General features: G+C 46.0%; 3 protein-coding genes across 5 annotated transcripts; all 3 read right to left on the bottom strand.

Annotated features, from left to right (window-relative positions):
- Positions 1-380: 380 nt before the first annotated feature.
- On the bottom strand, positions 381-10,293 carry LOC119213057 (zinc metalloproteinase-disintegrin-like atrolysin-A). 2 transcript variants are annotated; one of them, XM_062560066.1, is made up of 22 exons: positions 9,766-10,293; positions 8,845-8,930; positions 8,480-8,553; positions 8,293-8,368; positions 7,978-8,054; positions 7,348-7,552; positions 7,203-7,268; positions 7,058-7,120; positions 6,788-6,957; positions 6,626-6,707; positions 6,410-6,552; positions 6,161-6,344; positions 5,917-6,006; positions 5,533-5,731; positions 5,347-5,449; positions 5,071-5,236; positions 4,902-4,982; positions 4,739-4,823; positions 4,378-4,498; positions 4,155-4,302; positions 3,898-3,946; positions 381-574 (listed from the first exon to the last, which is right to left on the bottom strand). In XM_062560066.1, the coding sequence occupies exons 1-22, from the start codon at positions 9,788-9,790 to the stop codon at positions 555-557; spliced, it is 2,313 nt and encodes a 770-aa protein (XP_062416050.1). In that variant the 5' UTR covers positions 9,791-10,293; the 3' UTR covers positions 381-554. The 2 variants fall into 2 exon arrangements, with proteins under 2 accessions (XP_062416050.1, XP_037319977.2); XM_037464080.2 differs by lacking the exon at positions 381-574 and adding an exon at positions 3,474-3,771.
- Positions 10,294-10,436: 143 nt separating this feature from the next.
- Positions 10,437-17,315, bottom strand: tubgcp2 (tubulin gamma complex component 2). Of its 2 annotated transcripts, none has more exons than XM_037464079.2 (18): positions 17,168-17,315; positions 16,679-16,851; positions 16,174-16,302; positions 15,662-15,838; positions 15,359-15,518; positions 14,574-14,781; positions 14,296-14,495; positions 13,928-14,117; positions 13,703-13,848; positions 13,443-13,623; positions 13,049-13,229; positions 12,479-12,651; positions 12,004-12,132; positions 11,666-11,786; positions 11,428-11,571; positions 11,089-11,205; positions 10,804-10,961; positions 10,437-10,724 (listed from the first exon to the last, which is right to left on the bottom strand). In XM_037464079.2, the coding sequence occupies exons 2-18, from the start codon at positions 16,826-16,828 to the stop codon at positions 10,652-10,654; spliced, it is 2,637 nt and encodes an 878-aa protein (XP_037319976.2). In that variant the 5' UTR covers positions 16,829-16,851; positions 17,168-17,315; the 3' UTR covers positions 10,437-10,651. The 2 variants fall into 2 exon arrangements, with proteins under 2 accessions (XP_037319976.2, XP_037319975.2); XM_037464078.2 differs by having other exon boundaries at positions 10,804-10,976.
- A 1,397-nt stretch (positions 17,316-18,712) lies between these two features.
- On the bottom strand, positions 18,713-21,557 carry LOC119213135 (5-hydroxytryptamine receptor 3A-like). The gene is made up of 10 exons (XM_037464199.2): positions 21,518-21,557; positions 21,178-21,338; positions 21,057-21,101; positions 20,866-20,975; positions 20,498-20,667; positions 20,258-20,418; positions 19,792-20,002; positions 19,607-19,711; positions 19,309-19,379; positions 18,713-19,045 (listed from the first exon to the last, which is right to left on the bottom strand). Exons 1-10 carry the CDS (start codon positions 21,555-21,557, stop codon positions 18,827-18,829), a joined length of 1,293 nt encoding a protein of 430 aa, XP_037320096.2. The 3' UTR covers positions 18,713-18,826.
- Positions 21,558-21,984: the final 427 nt, after the last annotated feature.

The raw sequence follows: 21,984 nt of genomic DNA on the forward strand, positions 1-21,984 counted from the left end.
CTAGAGAACAAAGACTTTCTTTGAGATTCCAAAGGAACAAAAGTCTCCTGCAGTGAAAAAAACATGCTGCAGATTTATGTCCACGATGCGCCTGTTTTATTGATAACATTACTTTAAAATAAAAACAAGCAATACACTAGTTTTTAATTTAATCTTTTTTAAAAAGGTTATTGTGTATTTCTGAAGGATTTAAGACATTACCATCCAATAATATTCTTTATAGGGCCGTGACTTGATTAAAAATATGAATCTAATTAATTAGAGGCTTTGTAATTAATTCATCGAAATTAATTGCATTTTAATTGCATAAATATTTGACCTGAGAACAGTGAGAAGTAATTTTTTTCACATGGATTTTTATTTTTGTTTAACGAATTCCAGCAGACAAGTGTGTTGTGTTGTGGATTCCAGCCTGAGAATCTATGAGAATTGAGGCTGGATTCAAAAGCATCAACAGGTGTGTGGTGGAACAGTGCAGGGAGATAGCAGGAAGGCTGAAGTGTGGAGGATCCTCAGTTCAAACCTGCTCTCTCAGAAGGAGGGTTTGGTTGCAGTCAGGGCTTCAAACTGTAAACTTTGAAACAGTTTTGAGGTTTAGTAAACAATCCCAAGGTCTAATATGAGAAACGAACACGGTGAGGCATGTTCTTGAATAGTACAAGGGAACAACTGAAGGGCTGCAGGCTCCAACCTGGTGTCTGAGGTTGTGGGTTCATGCCCCTTCATGCAGCCATCACTTCTGCTTTGAAAGAGTTTTGAGGTTTGAGTAGCAGTCTCAAGGTTAAATACGAGAAACAAAGAATTGGTTGGTGTGTGGTGAATTAGCACAGTGGGAGAGCTGCTGCCACAAGCCTGCACTGAACTTGAAGGTTGTGTGTTCAAGCCCAGTCTTGGGTTTGAGCCTTTGGCTTTACTTCAGGTTTGAGTAGCAATCTCAAGGTTAAATACAACAAACAAAGGGCTGGTTAGTGTGTGGTGAAGTAGCACAGTGGAAGAGCTGCTGACATAAGCCCCTGCACTGCACTTGAAGGTTGTGGGTTCAAGCCCAGATGTGGAAATAGCATTTAAAAAGACTTTTGAGGTTTAACTCACATGCTCAAGGTTAAATAGGAGAATCAAAGTTGGTAAAATGTGACCAGGACTGGTAGTGTAGGGGTGCAAGCTAGAGCCCAGAAGCCTCTGTGCGCACCGCCAGTGGGTTCAAATCCCGCTCGTGCCAAGTCTTGAGCACACTGCCGCGGAGGTAGTAGTGGGGGCATTGTCCCCACGGTTGTTTCGGAGAAGTGAACCCTAGGGGTTATGCAGAAACACGAGGCGCGTTCACTTGAGTTATGATGGCATTGTCAAGAATGATGAAGAATCTTTTGCTACTGAATTGAATTTGATGTTAATTGCTTTGCTTTAGCACTTATTAGCCATGCTACATAGCAGAGGTGGGAACAAGTCACTGTTAGGCAAGTCACAAGCAAGTCTCAAGTCATTGCCCTCGAGTCCCGAGTAACCCAGGACGAGCTGATGTCATGCTGAGATGGGTAAAAGGGAGAGAAGTAAAGATGAGCAGATGTGTCTCATTCAGTGGTCACACTGACATGAAACTTATTACAGCCTCTGAGGGCATTTTTCAAGACAATCCCATGTTTGTCTACTTCAGGGCATCCTGTGGACAACCTTAAACTGACAGTCTGGCACAGGGTGTAGATTTCTTTACCCTTTTTAGTGCATCCACCCTCCAATTCTCTGTTACATTCAAATTCAACTCACTTGTGCCTTCACCAATGCAGGAAGGATGAATAGCATGGTTGATCCTCCAAGATGCACCAATCCGTCTCTGGGGCAATATCTTATTATGATTTTTTATAAATGTCAGTTACCCAAAACTAAAAAAGGATTTAGGAAGAGCCACCATGTCCCTGGAGGGTTGAACCCAGATAAGGTTTAAAGTACAGAAATTTGGGGCATTTGGCATTAGTGACAGGGACGTGTAGGTTGCTTCATCTAAGATCATTCCAGTCATGTCATGGGAAAAAAAATATTGTGAAAAAAGTCAAAATATGTAGGGTCAAAAAATGTCACAGAAAAGATTTTTTTTTAAATAATAGGTAAAAAATTATTATAAAAAATATATGTAAGGTCAATATATATATATATATAAAATATAATATATAATATATATATATATTATTAGGGCCGGGACAAGTGTAGAAATAGCATATTTAGAAATATAGTACTTTCAGAAATTCAGGTAGCCTATAGGTAAGTAGACCTTCTATAAACTAGGTTTTTTAAGTAGACCAATACTTTCAAGTACATTCAGAACATTGGTTATTTTTTCAGACGTGGACTTAGTTACCCTGGTCCTGAAACCAGTCATCTGGTGCAGTGTGGGTTGGGTGTGGGTCCTTGTACGTCCACGCTAGCTGCTAATTGTGTTGCGTTGAGGTGATACTTGAGGCTCGATGTGAATTCCTTGTTGCACAGCTTGCACACAACCACGCTCTTATCGACGCTTCCATCCGTGTGTTTATTATAAGAAGATTTCCCATTCACGGGGCCACCCGACACGGTCTCGTCAGCTTCTTGGTTCATGTTCACTGTGGTTTGTTGTTGTCTGAAGTCATGGACGCTAGTTGGTGCTCCAGTATAATGGGTCCCCCCGAAACTCATCCAGTGAGAAACGTTCCGCGGTGCAAAAAATAAGTGTAAAAATGCGTTAAAAATGTTTAATGTGTTATTTTTTGTGTAATTAATTAATCTTAATTCACATTGTAATTAAGTAATCGTAATTAACGCGCTAAAGTCCCGGCCCTAATTCTTTATTAAGACTATTTTACCTTTTATCCTCCCAAGTATATTTTACATCCATACTTGTGAGACTTATTGTCTTATTGTTAGTTTGGTACTTGTGTTCATGTTTAAAGGCGTTTAACGACTTCCTTCATTTTTGACAAAGTCGACGGAGTCACGTTTACTGGGAACAAAGTCATGTGACTCAATGGAACAATTCATCTCCTTCCTTTGTTCTGTTTTATTACACTTTGTGGAAATGATTCATGAGAAGCTTTCTCAGATTAGGAATGTTCTGGTCCCTGATCTGGGATCAGCCAGCAGCGCTCACTGTAAACACTGGTGTTTTACTGTGAATCATCGAGTGAATCACAGAGAAACCGGCTGCCCCCCCCCTCTACCCCCTCCCCACTTCCTTTTGAACGGAATCAGGGTGACGAAGAATTTATGACTAGAAAGAAACTAAAGTTTATTGAGAGTTTGTGTCTCTGGTTCATCTTTAATCAACCCTTCAGTAGAAAGTGGATTTACATCTTATTCTTATTAGAATTAGAATGTTAATGCCCTGCAGCACAATACTTCCTCCTAGAGGAATGTCACTAGATGATAAGTCAGAGGGTTCATCCTCAGAGAACAATGAACGACTGGGCACACATGTCACGGCAATCCATCCCATACGAGCCAATTAGTAACCACTCGGAACAGGTTTTAATGAGCATCAATAACTTTGCATACAGCAGATTAAACGTGGGACAAAGCGCATCTGGGAATTCCCATCATTTTTACATTCAGTCGATGACGGTGAGCTAGAAGAGCCATAAAAGTTCTCTTCAATAACTTCAACAAGTAAAACTGGCTGTAAAAACCTTTAAAGTGATGCAGCTACGTGAACTTCAAGCAGAAGCATTCAAATGGTTTCTTTTTTCGTGAGACCCCTGCTGGGTTCAACATTTCTATTCTGTCATTGAATGAAGGTGTTTATTTGACCTGGAGAGGCAGGAGGAGAAAAACAAAAGATGCACTTTAGACCCTTTTATAAATGTCACGTTGCTGCTTGCGAGGAAGCTTTAGTCATGACAGAAAACATAAACTCATGAGCAGGAGGTGACTCACCTGTCTTACTCAGAGCAGGTAAAGGTTTGGATGGAGGTACAGGTTTCATCTGGGAAAGAAAAGAAAAAATGGTGTTTGATTTCAAACTAAAAGCACTTCAGGAGTTGTATTTGCAGTCATAAGTCTGCTGATATTGCGCTGTGGGCGGCGCTGTGGGGGGGGGCTGTGGGGGGGGCTGTGGGCGGGGCCTTCGGTGGCGGTGGGGAGAAAGCGGTTCATCAGTGTTCATCAGTCCACTTGTGCTTGTGGGTCGGTACCTGTGGGGGGGCCGCGCTGACCATCAGAGGAGCGCAGGCCTGCGTCGCCGTGGAGGCCAGGAAGGTGGGCGAGCTGATCTCAGGTCTGTCCTTCACGCCTTGCTGCTGGAACACCTGGCCCGGCCTGTCGGGGGCGGAGTGCAAAGTCCTGGGGAGAGAAGAGAGCGTTTGTCCGGTGGAGGTCTGATGGGGGGGTGGGGGGGGTGCGGAGGAGGCGAGCTACCTCTTGAAGGAGTAGTTGTCCATGTGGTCCTTCTTGCAGCACAGGAGCCCCGCGGTGATGCCAGAGATGATCAGCAGGATGGAGACGGCTGCACACACTCCGGCGACGACCCCGCTCCGACCTGCAGGCACAGAGAGGCCTGAACACCTGGAGGAACCACGAGGCAGGAGACCCGCTAAACCAAGATGGCGGACCAGAGGCCACCAACCAATCGGTTGACCACGTGGTCGCCTTCCTTCTTAAACAACATTGATCGGAGAAGAGGACGATAAATAATGCATTTAACTCGTCTTGTTTTTATCACAACTCGACACATCACAACCTCTGATTCTCATGGATTCTCAAGTGAGTCTTCAGGTACCTTGAGATAAGTCTGCATACTGGACGTCGCAGTGCGGGGGGGCCCAGCCGGGGTCACAGTGGCACTCCTCCTTGTGGTTGCACACCTGAGGAATTCCAACGCAAACAGCCTCCATTCAAACGTCCAGGTGACCTTTGCCCTCAAAGTGGTGTTTCCCACTCACCCCGTTGCTGCTGCACTTCTTGGAGCAGTCCTCCGGGCTCCCGTACAGCGACACATCCACACATCGCCGCTCCATGCACACCTGCCCACAAAAACCTCAACGGATTGGCCACAGCGAGCCCTGCGAGGCGCGCCGCCCCCCCCCCCCCCCCCCCCGACCCCCCCCTCACCTTGTTGGTTCCACACCTGGTTCCCCTCGGCACCATGTCCAAGTTTCTGGTCCCGTCGTCGTCCACAGCCAGTTTACACTGGATGCCGTGCACCGTGTACACCGCCATCTTCCCCGTGATGGACTCACCCCCCCCTCCGCAAAACATCGACCCACAGAGGAGATTTCTACAAAAAGAAAAGGACCATTTGACGCAGAAGTCGTTGCCACATTAGCAGCGTGAGCGGCCTCGTTCCCCCCCCCCCCCGCCCCCCCCCCAGGTGAGGAGGATACGTACGGCGCTGCACACGGGACGTAGCCCGATCCGTTCCTCCCGCAGTTTGCCCCCTCCTCGCCGCGCCGGTTCAGCTCAAAACAGGCGTGTGATCCGAGGGAGGCGCCTGAGTCACAGGAGGAGAAGGTGAAGCTGTGCGACTCCACCAGTGAAGGTGCAGCTCGAGGGGGGGGGGGGGGGGGGGGGTACCGTTGCCGAACAGCCTCCAGCAGTGCTGCTGATGTGTGGGGCACCGTCCGCTGTGGCAGAAGCCCCCCCCCTGGTCGAAGCAGGGCGTCCCGTTCATCTGGAAGGCGTCCTCGGGGCAGTCCCAGGACGCCCCGGTGCAGAACTCGGGGAGGTCGCACCCCCCCGCCGCCTCGCGGCACACGCTGCCCGCCGGCTTCAGCTGGGGGTCAACGAGAAGGTCGTTAGAGCAGCGATGTGGTGAAGCACTAAACACACACCTGCTTCCAAGAGGAGGAGGAGCCTTCAGAGAGATGAGAGACATTCAGGGTCCCCAGAGGAGGACGTTTCCTGCTGTGCCACCATGACATCACACCCTCAACTTGATCAATACTTCAGATCCGTCACCTGGCAGTGGTGGCAGCATTGGCCCTGAGCGCACTGCGACCCTGCAGCCAGGAGACACGTCGAGGCGTCACAACAGCGATCCTTGCATTCCTGGAGAGAAGAATCAGTGGGAACCAGGTTCCGTCCAGATGTTCCGATTCTAATCTGTGCCAAGAATGTGGTCTCTGAGCCGTGAGCACACAGGGAACTATTCGACTGGGTGGAGACTCCTCCCCAGAAGCACATATCCAAAGGTCAGGTTTACCTCCACGGTGCCGCAGTCGCACTGCTCCCCGGGGTCCAGCAGCGCGTCGCCGCAGCGCGGCCCCCCGGCGCCGCGGGCCGAGCCGGGGGGCCGCAGGCAGCCGGGCCGAGCGCGCTCCGTGAAGTCGGCGAGCTGCTCCACGCTGCAGCGGCTGAACAGCTCGGGGAACATCTGGCTGCCGGACCTGCAGAGCGGCGGGAGGGAGCCTCGCCTTTGAGCTTCAACAGGTAAACGTGTCCTGGACCTCACCTGAGCTTCTCGGCCATCACGCAGGTCCCGCTGCTGTGCGCCGGGCCGCACAGGCAGGCGGGGGAGTCGTGGGACAGGCCGAAGTTATGTCCCATCTCGTGAGCGATGGTGGAGGCGAGGCCGATGGGGTTGTCATGGTGATCCTGAAGGAGATGCGGATCCAGCTCAATGCAGCTCAGTCCGGTGATCACATGGGTCCAGAAGTCGTTTTAATACCTGATTGACGCCGCCCGAGTTCTCGGTGCACATCGCAAACTTGTTTGCGAGTCCGACCGTGTCGCCGTCGAAATCCTTTCCGCTGTCGAGAGGCGGGAAACAAAAGGTAAGAAGAGAGCGGCGCCGCTCCATTCGGCGGCGAGGTGTCGGCCCGGCGCTCACGTCACTAGCTGGGCGTTGTCGTGGTCGACCCGCCGCAGCAGGTCGGCCCGCCGCCACTTCAGGAAGTTGTCCAGGGTCGTCTCCGGGTCGACGTCCACGTCGATGTGGTCTCTGTCCGTCCAGATCTCCAAACCCACCAGCACCACGCGGATGTTCAGAGGTCGGTACAGCTGTGGGAGGAGGAGGAGGAGGAGGAGGAGGAGGAGGAGGAGGAGGAGTTATTCTGCAGCAGAAGCCCTCGGTTCAGGTCGTCCACAAACAAAAGGTCACCTTGTCGACGTGATTTATGACCCCGAGGACCCGGGATTTCGTCTGGTCTCCGTAGCGCTTGTACTGAAGGGGGAGGAGACACAAAGTCCATCACCAGTTGCTACGGGATACCACCCTCTGGGCAACGGCGCGTTTGAATATTCACCTCCGCGTTGTCCACGACCACAAAGAGCTCCACGAACCTCTGCGGGCCGCCGGTGGCTTTAGTTTTCTTTCAGGAAACAGGAAACGGAGAAATAGGAGCTTCCTGCGGATGTTGTTGAGCGAATGAATGAACCTCAGGAACCTACCCACGATCTGGGCCTGAAGAGGCCAGAGAGCCCAGGGCCCGAGTCCTGGTGCCGGTCGCTCTGCGCGGTGCCGTTGGGGGAGGAGCCACAGGCGGACGGGCCGGCGAGCTTCAGGTTCTCCCGTCTGTAAAGCGCGTGGTCGCCATGTGCAGCTCGTCCCAGAGGCTCGATCAGGAAGACCTGCTGCTGGAGCCTGAGGAAGCCGCTGAGGACACAGAGAAGCTGCCTCATCCACACCTGCACAAGGTACCTTACATCTTATTATACAAGTCCAGCGCTCTGATTGGTTGGGAGCGAGTCACATGGTGCATGATTCAGTACAGTAGCTGTTCACATTTCACTGCTCTCACAGTAACAAAGATGGTGAGGGACATGTTTACATGCATGTAGGGGACTATTTGACTGATGACATGTGACACACACCGTTTGGTGGTGACAACTATTTTGTGTATTTATAATGTCGCTGGTTATAAAAGCTGTACTTTATCTTCAATAATGTAACAGTTCGAGGGCTTAAAACACAAACAGCCTCTCGTATTATTACTTAATATCATGAAGAAATACGCTTTGCAAATATCTGACAATGTGAGCAGGAAATGACAAATAGGAAGTTTGAGGCTGTTTTGTTACCTGATGCCTGAACAGATGTCCACGCTGACCGAGGAGTCCTGGAGGCCTCTGACGTGTCCGTGGTAGAAGCACAGCTCCTGCACACATCAGATCATGGGTCTAACACCTGGACCTTCATCACCTTCATCACCTTCATCACGTCGGGTTTCACTCAGCAGACCACAAAAGACACCTTTCTTATTTCTTTTTGATGTTCCAATAAACAAATTTCACCTTTTATAATGAATTCATACATGTTTTTATAAACGAAATGTTAAAATAATATACAATTGCTTTTTAAATAGTGAACACACTGTTTATTTCTATTTCGGTCACCTCTTTTGTGGACGTCGTCACTCGTTTTCCATCTTCTGCATAACGTGTTTCACTGAAGCTTCTGGCAAGAAGATTCCTGCAAGATTTAAAAAGCACAACATTTGAAAAAGGTTGTTTTTCCCTGGAACAAATTATTAAGTTATTTATTGTTCTTTATAATTAAAGATTTTTAAAAAAAGGAGTTGACCTGTTCTTTTCCAGAAGAATTGTGTGTTTTGTCCCTTCGATCATCAACTCGTACTCAACCGAATCAGGATGAAGCTGCAGGAAGGTTTCACACAACAAACATTTGGACTTTCTCACACGTTTTCACCTCTTTCACTTGAATAAAATAGAGTATTATCGGCTGAATGTCCTTAAATATAAAGTAACCTTTACTGTGCACCTATATAATACTTCACACTAATACTACATCACATTCAGAGGGAAATGTTGTGTTTTTTTACTTGCAGCAGTGAAGTGTAGTTAATCATTAATAATAATAATTCACTGCAGAATCATGTTGGAGGAAAGCACATGTTGAACATGAGGTGAACGTCTCAGGTGAGTCACCTGTGGGTCCTGCAGGCTCCTCTGAGGTCGGACCACCTCGTACTTCTCCACGTGAGACAACATCCCCGACGTCTGCACGACAAACACTGCACACGACAACCAGCCGCGTCACTCACATCCCAACACACTTCCAGGAAGTAATCAACACTTCCTGTTTACACTTCCTTTTTTCAGCAAAGTAGTGCACTAGAAGTTTGGTGTAATCTCTCTTTACTTCTATACAAAGTAAACTACTTCTCTGGACCTTTATCAAATCAAATAAATGTCTTTCAGGACCTTTGTAAGCTCCATAAATTAAAACACAGTTTAAGTGCTTTATATTTGATACTCCAATTACATCTTGCTTATATCACACAATACTTTTACACTAATATCTTTACAGCATCGTGAATTTTATATAAATGTACCACTGATAAAACTATTGCAATATTTATATTTTTTAGTATTAAAAACGTTGTGTTTGCTCAAAATATTAGTTTTTCTACATTGATTAAATACACATATTTAAACCATAAATAATAATAATGAATAATCTAGACTGCTAATTAAACTTAACTTAATGCTGAAAAAACTGAATTGTCTTAACTGTGTAAAAAAGGACGCCAATAATCTAAATAATTGAACTAATAACTTATTATTAAGTGCACTTCTTTTTTACCACTTTGGTTCCTTTTTCTCAAAGACAACCATCAAACACAAAACCTCAGGACGCAGCTCTGAAGACTTTGTACCTGCTCACTAGTTCAATTTGTGGTTTTCTGACCAAAGAACATCGAGTTAACAACTAAATACAAAGACTTTTTAATGCAGTTTCCCGAACAACGACATCATTATAAGGGCATTAAAAGCAGCGCGACCTTTTCCGGTCCAACATCCTCCATCCCATCAAATGAGAGCATTTCTTAATAGAATCTTATTTACCAGAAGTGAGCCACAGTGGGACCATGGTGCTGCTCCGCGTCAACTCCCCGGGATCCACGACAGCGGCTCCGCGGGAGGAAGCTCCTCCTCCGCCCGGTTTACCGGAAGAAAATCAGTCAAGTGAGCGATGAGTGAGACGCGCGAAAGAGACTTCCGGCTAACATGTCAAAATAAGAGCGCTAGCTGGCAGGAGACGTTTCCTAGCTACGTGGATCGTATCTGACGAACTCAAAATATAAGTGGTGAACTATGAACTAGTTCTTTATTAAGGCTGTAAGTGTTAAAAAAGATTCAAGAAAGGTTTGTTACTGGAGCAGGAATTCTAAATAGTTACTTATTGATCAACGGCCACACCGGAAGTAGCACTGAACCGTTGACTTCACTCATTGAGTCACAAAAACTAAGTTAGCTGTTGTAAACAAACTTCATTTGATTAATTATACATACATTAATGATACATATGTATGTATAATTAACCCAGAACACGTTACCGTGTTCTGGGTTTATTGCCTAAATGTGCGGTAGGTTGTGTGATGGTTTGAGAAGAATATTGTATTTTGAACTTTATTGTTTATATTTTGTCTTCAACGGCTCATTGCTCCTTAAAATAATCTAAAATGAGAACACAACTGGAATGTTTTAAAAGTTTAAAAGGATGTTGAGGGCCCAAATAGATTCAGTAAATTCTTGTTTTAATGAATACATACATTTCTATTGTACAATAAGTTACCCATATGGAGTGCCCCGTCATCTTCTTCAGTTCCACATCAGTTCATCAATTCCGTAGCACTGAAATGACGCCGTGTCTCATAAAGTACACGATATATAACAAGCATTGAATCGGTCCGCGTGGGAGCGAGCGTTGGTGATGAAGGGCGAACACGAGCTACGATGCTTTCTGACTGCGCTCGATGGCCATCTTCTCCAGCCGCTCGGTGTAGAACCCGTTGAAATCCAACCTGCCAAATCGACAAGAGCCGAGTTAGCGAAACAAAAAGCATGAACCCGCACAGCGTCAAACCCCATTGGATTTTGTACCTGTAGATGATGCTGATCATGCTGTGCTCGCAGTCGTTGGTGCTGTAGATGCTCAGCTTGTCCAACAGGTCCAGTAGCAACGTGCTGAAGTTACTGTCGAACTTGCTGATGGTGGCTTCCAAGCCTGCGTCCGACTGGTGGCTGTCTGCGTGATCTGACTGCAGCGCACAGACCTGTTGTTACCCGAGACGTGTTGCAAACCCCACTAAAGCTGCAGCACATTTCGTTTTTTGTGTCTTTTTCATAACGTGTGAACCCCCCAATGAGCGTTTCTTAGGGAAATACCTTTGTGGTCAGCCTCTTCTTCTCCGCCTCTTCAGCGTGTTGGCTCTGAGCCGGAGGCCCGTCCTTGGTCCCCTGTTCCTGTGAGAGGCGCTCTAACCTCATGCTCTGAGTGAAGCGCTGCAACGACACAGACAGCTTGAGACTTAGGTCGGAGACCTGCTCGTTTTATCTCTACATTTACAGGAGGAAACTGCCTGTTTTGAAGAGAACACAAAGCTTCATGAGTTAAAGCGTCATTCTGTGTAGTGACCAGCAGGGGGCGACTCCTCTGCTCCCATAGACGTCTATGAGGAAATGACTCTGGGATCAGGAACAAGTAGTTTCTCTTTATCAGCTAACCTGCATGCAGCTTGTGAACATGACGCAGACCGTCATGAGCTTGGAGAAGATCCTGAGGAGCTCAGGGTTGGTCAGCATGCAGTCCTTCAGGCAGTTGTCCAAGAAGCTGGTGTGATGGCAGAGCACGTCATCGATGTTTGACGCCTGCAGAGAAGAAGCAGAGAAAGAAGAAGAGCGGAGGTTCAGCCGGCTGCTCTTTTGTTGGGATAAAAAGAAAAACGTTGGCTCCTCCACCAACCGTCTTCAGGTTGTTCTCCATGACGTGCCACGTGGGCTCCATCACCTCGAACATCATGTAGTACTGGATGTTCTGCACAAAGTTGAGCATGCGCTGCCGGAGGGCGAACGAGGCGGCGAACCTGGGGAGCGAGCGCAGTGTGAGGACGCCGTGGTCTCACTATTTAAGATTAAAATAAGAAACGCTTTCAAGAGATGATGGATGTTTGATAGGAAAAGGTAGCGCTGGTTTTAACGGCTTTATAATTATGTTGCTTAAGAAACTGCACGGATAAAAAGCATTTGTTCTTGTTACACGTGGCCTTAAAGGTCCCCGTAGAAGGCTGAGCGTGGACTCACCACTTGGCACAGTGCAGAGAGTAGAGCTTGAAGTCCTTGTTGCTGATCCACACGTTGCACAGCAGCCTCTCCACGTGTTTGCAGTAAAACAAGTGACGGAACAACATCTGGTACCTGGTCAGGGCTTTCCTGCACACATTATTTCAAATGTGTGGGGAAAAGAGTCCTTTACTAAATGAACATCCAGACTCCGATTAATGAGAACAAAGATCTTCTCAGAGCGATGCTTTGGAACGACAATCTGCATTTTTTTATCTACTTATGTTTAAAGGTCTATTACAGAAATTCCAATATTCCTGAAATGCATTTTTGTGTGTTCACATTTTAAGTAAAAATATATCTTCTCCTTGTGCAAAATGTAAGAAACTGCATTGGTATGTTGCCAAAATGTCCAACATTAACTGACATTTATTCCAACTCCCAAAGAACCTCAAAAGTGAAGAAGACCAAACAGCATAAAAGAAAGAGCTCCAACCTATTGATGATGAGGGAGAGCGGCCACTTGACGATGTAATCAAAGGAAAAGGCCTCCAGGCCGCTGAGCGCCGCCTCCGCCGCGTCCGCGTTGATGATGGCCTTCTCCTGCTTGGTCTCGATGGCGAGGACCCGCAGCAGCTGGGTGATGACATCATGGGGCATCAGGTCGATCTGCGGAGTAGAGACGTCGCGCCGTGAGTTTCATCTCTTAACGTTTTACTTTTCATATTATTGATTTTGACAAAAAACAAAACAGTAAAATTGTGGCTGTTAAAAAATAGTAAACCATACATTTTAAAAATGATTTTTTAGATATTTTAATTTAAATAAACTGCTAAAAATAAATATAATTAAAAAACATTTTTTAACATTCTTTTTTGAATTAACTGAAAGAAAGTAAATACATATTTCTTTTTAAGAGGAATTTTCTACAGGATATTTTAATATCTAAATAGAAACTAAGTGTCAAAAATATTGTGGTATTTCTTTATATCGCTTGGCCTAATTCTCAATAAAATGGGCGAATCGGTGCTCATTTTATCCCCTTCCATAAGTAGTGTGTTTACACCTTGAGGTCGTCTTTGAAGGGGTCCGTGTTGGCGGTGCTCATCCTCAGAGCCAGCTCCAGCAGCGCCTCCAGCCGGGGGGGAACGATGTCGTCCACCGGCTTCTTCAGCTCTTCCTCCGTCAGGTCCATGAAGTGCACAAAGAAGTCTCCTTTGTCCATCAGGAAGTAGTGTTTGATGGATCTAAAGACAACAGGCTGCTTAATTGGTACGTCTCTGTGTTACATGGGATCAGTTTTACCATAATAAATGAATGCTGTTATATATTGATTCCACCCACACTACTTTTCTACTTTTACTGGAGGTTTATTTAAGTTGGGCTGATTTGTCAAATCCAACATAAAGAACCCTGCTGCTAGTTTCTGGACATCATCGACCGGGCCTTCATCCACTCACCGGAGGCGTGAAACCAGCTCCTTCTCCTCCATGAGGAAGGCCAGCAGGACTTTGCTGGCGTAGTTGTAAGCTTTCTCGATCTGCTCCACATAAGCTCTCTCCTTCAGCGTGTACAGCACCTCTCGGGCATCAGGACACGTCACATCGCGGCCGCACTCCCGCACCACATTCAGGTATTTCCCTACCAGAACCAGGAGGGAGTTTAAATACCTTTTATCACAGGAAGGCTCTCAGAATGTTTTCCATTTTGCTTTTTTCACCTGTGCTTAATATTTTGTCCGCCATTTTCTGTAGGAAGGAGGGAATACGATGTTGCACGATGGTGTACCTCTGATCCCAGTACTTGTCGTTGTAGTCCTCCTGAATCTTCTCCTTCTGCAGCTCGTGCTCCTCCACCATGAACTCGCTGTGACAGCACAACACCGTTAAAACACACGCCCCGAGGAGTAGGAGCGTGTCCCGAGAATCAAAGAAATCAAACGTGCCTGTACGGGTCCTTGATGATGCCCCTGTAGATCCACTTCTCCAGTATTTCAAAGTACGGCACGCTGGCTGCTTTGGTGAGGTAGAGGCACAGCTCCTGGGCTTGACTGTCGCCCGTGTAGTTGAAGGTTCGATCGTGCAGAAGACTCAACGTGGCCCCTCCCATGCACTCTCCTTTGTCCACAGAGGACGCTTTGGAAATCGGTGGAGGAACATTATATAAACAATGATAAAAAATATATTATAATATATATAATGTTTCTATGACGTTCCTGAAGGTCTCGATGTGTTAATGTGGTATTCTGATCTAGAACTACTAGTATGATGCTCTGCACATAAGACCCATTACTGATGGTCTCCAGACGCTTACCAATGGAGGCCAAGATCTCCATGGTCCTCATGGTGGGCTGGATGTAGAACCAGAGCTTCTGCAGGGACAGCAGGCCCTGCCGCTGGAGGTGCTCCAGTTGAGTGACCAGGATCAAGTACTCCTTCATCAAGGTCCGCATGGCCGCCGTCAGCGCGTGGTTCACCTGGCCGTACTCGAAGGACGACTTCTCCTCGATGAAGCTGGAGGACAAAGGAAACACCTCAGACCAGCTGCCCTCCGTTTTAAAAGGTGCGTGAGGGACACCTTTGCGTTCTCACCGCGTTATTGTGGAGTAATAAGACGCCACCGGTAATATCCTGTTCACCAGCTCTTTGATGGACATGTCCAGCGTGGAGTCCACGATGAAGGAGCGGTTCTGTCTCCCCAGCACCGGCTGAGCCGTGATGTCTCGTCCGTCCACTCCGATGAGGACAAACAGCAGGTCTTCAACCAGAGCTTGCTCCTGCGCCGGCAGCGGCATCGTCCCTGAGGCCCGCAGAGGAAACGCTGGAATAAAACACTGCTTTGCACAGAGGTGAAGGGAGAACTTCCGGGATCACGTTGTGGCAGCAGAACCAAGGGTTCGGGCTTCAGAACTAAATTAGAACGGATCAGGGGACAAAAAGAATGTGTCTCCTTCCTGCTGAAAGCTACTGTTTCACACAGAAGTGGACGAGGTCATCACGGCGTCACTCATTGGTTTGTGGGTCATTTTCTCAGACTTCTACACAGAGGAGTTGCCCCCTGGTGGCCATTGGATGAAGTGCATTTTTAACAAATAAAGCATCGGCTTCACTTTCACAATCAGAGTTTGCTGCCTAGTGTCAACGTGAAAGTGGCAACACACCCAGTGTCATCTTTTCTCTTCATCCCCTTCTAAATACATCAGTAAATTTGTTCTCTAACTCCATTTTTTAAACAGCACAGCGAGCGATGCACGTATACGTCTGCAGCCTTCTTCTTGTTATATGACGGGTAATAATAGATGAAAGTATTACAAGACAAACTCAAGCAGCGAGTTGATGATCCGGCGTCAGGAGGAACCACCGAGCCGATGTCTTACCGACGGCTGCTGCCGGGTCTCCTGCAGGAGGAGGGCTGGTGATGAAGTCTCCGAGGAGCGCGGGGCGGTCGTACACCCAGTTGGGAAACACGGGGTTGGGCTGCGTGGGGTTCTTCTTGTTGTGTTTGTCCCTCAGCATCTTCCGCGTGACCTCCGCCGGCTGCAGACAAAACCACCACAATGAACCTCCATGTTCTAAAGTAAGGAGATATGGGACATATGGGGAGATTTTCCTTTTCCGATGTGAGGAAAAGCACAGAGGATGCGTTGATTCCCTCGTGTCTTGAGTAAGAAAACGCTCACCAGAGGAGCGTTGGAGCTCGCCGTCACGTTGCCCAGCTTCTTCCGCAGCTCGTCCAGTTCCTGCATGGACATCTTGGTGCTGGTCTGGGGCAGAGTGTGACTGGTGGTAGAGGTTGATGTCGTGTTTGCAGATGACTCCGATCTCTCTTTGGCATTCTGCTGCAGAAATGGAAGTGTCTAAAAGAAAGATATATCAAAACAAAGCTGTGAGATGTTGGGACCAGAAAGGTCAACTATTACGGTTCAACGTGGGGGAAAATCAACAATTTGAGCCACATTACACACCTATGAATGTTTTATTAATATCTCGCTCATTAACATGTTTTCTTATGTTTTTGAGGCAGAATGTACTCTATATTTTACATCTTTATTTACACTAAAACCTATGATAACCACAGGGTTCATTCGTCACAAAATAATCATGTTTAATGTGAAACGCCAAAGGGAATGCATTCATTTGAAACAATAACAAACCAAACCATCCAACAAGTAGCTTATTAACGATGTATTACCTCTTTATCCTCACAGAGTTTGGAGAGCAGATAAACCAGAGGGTCCAAGTTTCGAACATTTTTGGACTTGAGCTCCTCGTACTTCCTCAAGAAGTCCTCTGGGGTTTTAGAGAACTCTGCTAATTTGACCTGGAAACAATTTAAAAGCCAGCATCAAGAGAATATCAACACATTCATTTCCGCAGGGAGTGTGAAAAATCATTTTCATACAAACATGCTTCTTTCAAACCTGATCTTATCTCGTTCTTCCTCCATAATCAGCAGTTACTCCCCATTGGTCGTCTTATACTTAAAGTATGTATAAATACAGGATAAATTGAAATATTCAATACATACTGCCATAATATATTTCTATTAATGGAGATCTGTAGTCGACACAGAAAATACAACCACGCACGCGCGCGTAAACATGCACGTGACGTTAACAAGTCCCGCAGCGATTAATAAGGTAGAACAGAGCCCTGGTTTCTCCAACCAGTTGCTGCACGCACAAACCATTGTGTACCTTGGCACTGTGGGCGGACACGGTGGTCGTGACGTAGGGGGTCCTGTGTTTCTGCAGGAGGTCGATGTAACCCTCCGCTCCGTCGCCCCCGCGGACGTGAAGCAGGCTGAGCAACTCGTTCACGTCGTGATGGATCCTGAACTCGCTCATGGCTCAGGATGCTGAAAGGAAAACTACAGCAACACAGAATGAGGAGGTTAACTCGCACGTTCTTATTATAGCTCGTAAGTTCATTCCCATGCGGCCTCTCTAGTGTAAACCCGGCCTCTTTTCTTAGAAGAGATGCTACAAGTGAAATAACGGTGGGTTATTTGATGCTAATAGCTTGCTAACCGGCTAAAACCTGGCAAAAGGAACTAACGTTACGAGGATGCTAACCGCGTAGCTAGCTCATACCGAAGGAAACGTAACATTCACACAGCCGGTATAACAACTCCACACAGTTATTATAAGCCTCGTTCCAAGTGGAAACAAAGTGTGTAGCTGTACCTGTCAGCTGCCTCTGGTTCAATAAAACAGCGAACACACGAACAGAGGCTAAACGCGCCCACGACGAGTCAAATCCTTCTTCTTCTCTCGCTGTAATACACGTAGTAGCTGAGACACACTGCCCTCCACAGGTCAACTACGGAACTGCAGCGGCACAGCGCCTGCTAATATTTACATCACTACAGCTATTGCTTGTAAAACTGTACATTAAACTGTACACTTAGATAATTGTGCATGTTTATTAATGGTTTACATAGTTTGTTTCAAATGTTTTTTGTTCCTTTTCAGGCAGCTTTGGCTTCTTTCAGACCCAATAACTTGAAAATGAATGTATAGTTTTTACAAGAGTATTTGAAGTTATAGTTTCCTTTGTTGTTTTCTGCACTGGAGTGTTCTCTGTTTTTTCAAAGAAAATAAAACTCTGATTCTTTTGCATTGCCTATATTCTAAGTGTGTTGAAGGTGGAGCAGGTGGAGGAGATTCTTCCATCTGAAAGGACACATAATGTGATCTTGTTTGACACTGAATGATCAACAGTGTAAAAAAACCTCATATGAGAAAGTAGAATTCAATAAAAGTGAAACTTGATCACTGAAACAAGGAGGTGATGACATTATGGTCAGTGCAGCCGAGTAAGAAGCACATTCATCAACATTTGTCTTACTCCAAAGTGGGTCGTGACAGGATGAATTTACTGTCATCACCAAAGTTAAAGGTCCCTCATACCCTGAGTACACTGTGATGACCTTTATTGATGTTCAAAGGATCAGATCCCCTTCCAGGTACCAGGTGCTTGTGATTTTATAAAAGCAGTATCATACCCTTGAAGGTAACGTGAAGGTCGCAACGCTGCAAACAAATATTTATAACCACTAAGATTGTTTTTCATCCACTGGACCACGTCACAAGTGGAACTGAAACCACTGGATGCAAACAAAACCAAACCAGAAATGTATAGCTTTGAATTTATTAGCCCCAAATAACAATACAGCAGTAAAACAGAAATGTCCGTCAGCAGAGATGATCTAGTTGCTGTTTTAAATGCGTTCAATGGTTTCATCAAAGTAACTTGGAAAACAAATTGATAAATAGAAAGATACAATATGCAAAAAAAGCAATACGGCAGCTGTGATTAAACAGAGAAAAAACCTGGCCCACAATCACTGAGGATTTAAAAATATCTACTATTAGGAACTTATGTGTTAAGTGTCTTTGAGTAGCCTAATATGTAAAGCCCTATATGAATAAAATGTATTATTATTTAGCCTATACTTTGTCTTAAAAGTGAGCAGAGGGAATTCACCCTAAAGACTCATTTCAAACCCTTATTCACAATGTGAGAATATTTTACAATATGCACAGATCTCAATCAGCTGTGTCTCATTCTAAATATCTTTCTAAAATAATGTGCACAAAACAAACAAGGCTGGAAAAGATAAAATATAGAATCATTTTGGAGGCCTTTAACAGTTTAGTGGTTAAAACAAAGACATAAAAGTGAAATCGATTGAAATAGAAATAAAATTAAACAAAGTTATAAATAAAGTTAGTTAAATAAACTAAATGAAATAGATTCACAGTGACATATTGTAGATACTGAACACGGCACAACTTCTAGATTCTACATTCAATTCATACAGCATGTGTGGACTTATTATTTCAAGTCGTCCATGCGATGAAGATGAGGGTGAGGAACAGGGACACGGTGGTGATGTAGAAAATGAAGAAAGATCTGTCGATTCGTGCGGCCAAGAGGCCGAACTTCCCTCCTTCCTGTCTCCAGACGAGGTGCAGGTCCACAGAGTTCTGCACCTCCTTCAGCTGCTCTAAGATCAGCAGCAAGGCGTCTCCCTCTCGGCCCTGAACGCTGCTGTGAACCTGCAAACATCAGCAGGTGATGAAGGCCTCCATGTCTCTACCCTCACGTCATTGGTACTTTGGAGGGTTGGGGTCTGGATTAATGCCCTCAGATGTATAGCCACATGTATCATTAGTAAATGCGGATATAGTATATATATAAATAAATATAGTATATATATCAAAAATAATAATAACCTGTAATCCTACATTATATCTTGTATCTAACACACCGTTTTGTGTTGTTTTGTGTCTGGAGATGATGATGCTTCAGTGGACTTTACCTGGTGACCCATCGGCAGCGACTCACGCGGTTTCTCTTCATCTGACGCTTTGCAGGTTTGTCTTTTCTCGTCTGAACGACGTTGGTTGCACATGAAACATGATTCACAATAAGGCTGCACATGAAAAGCACATCGAGACACTCTATTCCGTCACATTCCTGTGACCAAATGCAAAAGAGAAAGCATCATGTCAACGAGAGGAAACTAATGTCTTCAGATCGCTGGTCGAGAAAATGAGCTTTTGAGGACTTACCTCAAGAAGGTCACTTAAAACAAAAAGAAAAGATCTGCGTCTCACCTGTGATAAAGGTGTTCTGCTTGTCTTTCTCCATGAAATATGTGACCAAGATGGTCTCCAGCAGGCTGAGCAGCATCAGAGCGAAGGTCACGATGCAGTAGGTGGCTGAGAGGAGGAACCCAACAATAAGGCCTCTTTGTGTGGTTGAGCTGTGGATGGATCAGCACACGGACCAGGGGTCCTACCTATGAGGGGGGTCCTGTTGGACATGGAGGGCAGGATGTCGTTGAGGATCAGCAGCAGCACGGAGATGGCCAGCAGGATGGTGACTTTGAAGCCCAGCTTCTCTCCTCGGCGGTCTTGGATGAAGAAGGAGGCGAGGTCCAGAACCAGGAAGAACAGGATGGGCAACAGGAAGTTGGTGACGTGGAGGAGTGGCCTCCTCTTCACGGTGAACTGACCAAAGTAATGAGTGCAAAGGTCAGACGAGCTCAGTCATGTGATCATTAGTAGATGTGCATCTAGATTCATACATGTGTAAAACATCTACACATATTAACATGTTTATTACAAAAGAAAAGTTCTATTGAATACATCTTGAATCTCCTTTTTTAAGTACCAGATATTAATAAAGCAGAACAATTTGCTGTTGTGTTCTTGTTGTAACCAGAACATTCCGTAACGTGTGTGTATTCATAAGCACACACTTACAGTGTAGATGAGGAACTCCCACAGTCTGTCGTCTGTGGTGAAGTTCTGGCTCCTGATGGTCAGCTGGAGGAACTCCCACTCACCCTGAGTCATTATCACCTCTCGGGAAAACTGGGTGGCCCGAGACGAGTTGGAGAAGGGAAAGACGCGGATCTCATCCACTGAGGAGGCAGAAGGTGTGAGTGAAGGAGGGCGGGTTGGACCCGTCGGGTCCGGAACCACACGGACGCACACACTCACCGCAGTGCACCGCGGAGCCGATGGAGATGTTGCACCTCTGGGTGTCGAAGGGGAACTTGTGGACGTCCATTTCACAAGTGCTGACCACCTTCATCTCCTCTTCGGAGGAGACCGTCCCGTCGTGGGACACGAACATGTAGGGGTTCTGAGGGGACTCGTCCTCCTGCGTCCTGAGACACACACAGAAGAGCTTTGACTCGTGTTTGTAAGACATTAAAACCACAAGGTCTTTGCCATTAGCTGAAGGAATAGAAGATGGAGCTCCTCCCATTGGCTATGTGTCCCATATAATACCATGCTCTCTGTGATCAGATACCAGCTTCATATAAATAAACAGCCTTCAATAAACCACAGTTGTAAAAACTCACATTTCAAGGATACAGAGGTCTGGTTTCCACAGCATCTCCTTGGGGATGGAAATATGAGTGATTCCACAGAACTGAGCTGGGTCCCAGGAGATGCGTTCGTTGTGCCACTTCTGCAGTCAACAGAAGGTCCATTAACAGAGAAATGAGAAAGAATCCAGAACAAAGTCTCCATTTAAAACCTCTAAACTCACCATTATTACCCAGACGAAAGGAACAAAGGTTTGAGTTTTCTCAATCTGGGAATCAACAGACTGTGGTTAATAAACTAACTTCATGAACCAGGTGATTCAAACACGGTGAAGCTGCACTGACCACAGCCAGCAGGGCCAAGAGGAGGATGTCCAGCTGCACCGCCGTGGGGCGTTTGTGGTCCAGGACGGGTCGGGTCATTCTGAAGACACTGTTGTCTCCAGTGAGGTTCAGGTGCTCCACGACATCCTGGTTGCTGCACACCTTCTGAGAGGACGACCCGTCTGTGGTTAAAACGTGTTTTATGAGCATTCATTTCCTTGATGGATTCTTCTTCTGTTGAAACACGGAGCACAAGACTGATCTCCTCACATCATTAATGCCCTGATACATCAACAATGTCCAAGTGTCAAACGTCAAACACATGAACCCCATGAAGAAGGCTCACAGCACAGATTCTTACCTGTGCAGATGATCAGGAGGAGAAAAGCCAGGTGCATCATGTCTGCGTGTGTTCATGTGTGTGTGTGTGTGTTGGAGCGGCTTTGTGTCCAGTGTGCGTCTCTTCTGTCAGACGAGTCCGAATCTGTGATCCAACCGACGAATGAATGAATGAATGAATGAATGAATGAATGAGGTCTTCCTGGAGTGAGAAGCCCCTCCCACATCGCACAGCTGACATGGAGTCAGTTGCAGTTTGGTTTGTCTCACATGGGAGATTGATGGTAACAAATAACACAACTAAGGGAAAGGCAGGTGGAGGAGATTCTTCACATAATGTGATCTTGTTTGACACTGAATGATCAACGGTGTAAAAAAACCTCATATGAGAAAAAGAATTCAATAAAAGTGAAACTTGATCACTGAAACAAGGAGGTGATGACATTATGGTCAGTGAGTAAGATTCATCATAAAAAGGGCTTTTATAGA

Source organism: Pungitius pungitius, chromosome 21 (assembly GCF_949316345.1).
Source record: "Pungitius pungitius chromosome 21, fPunPun2.1, whole genome shotgun sequence".
NCBI lineage: Eukaryota > Metazoa > Chordata > Actinopteri > Perciformes > Gasterosteidae > Pungitius > Pungitius pungitius.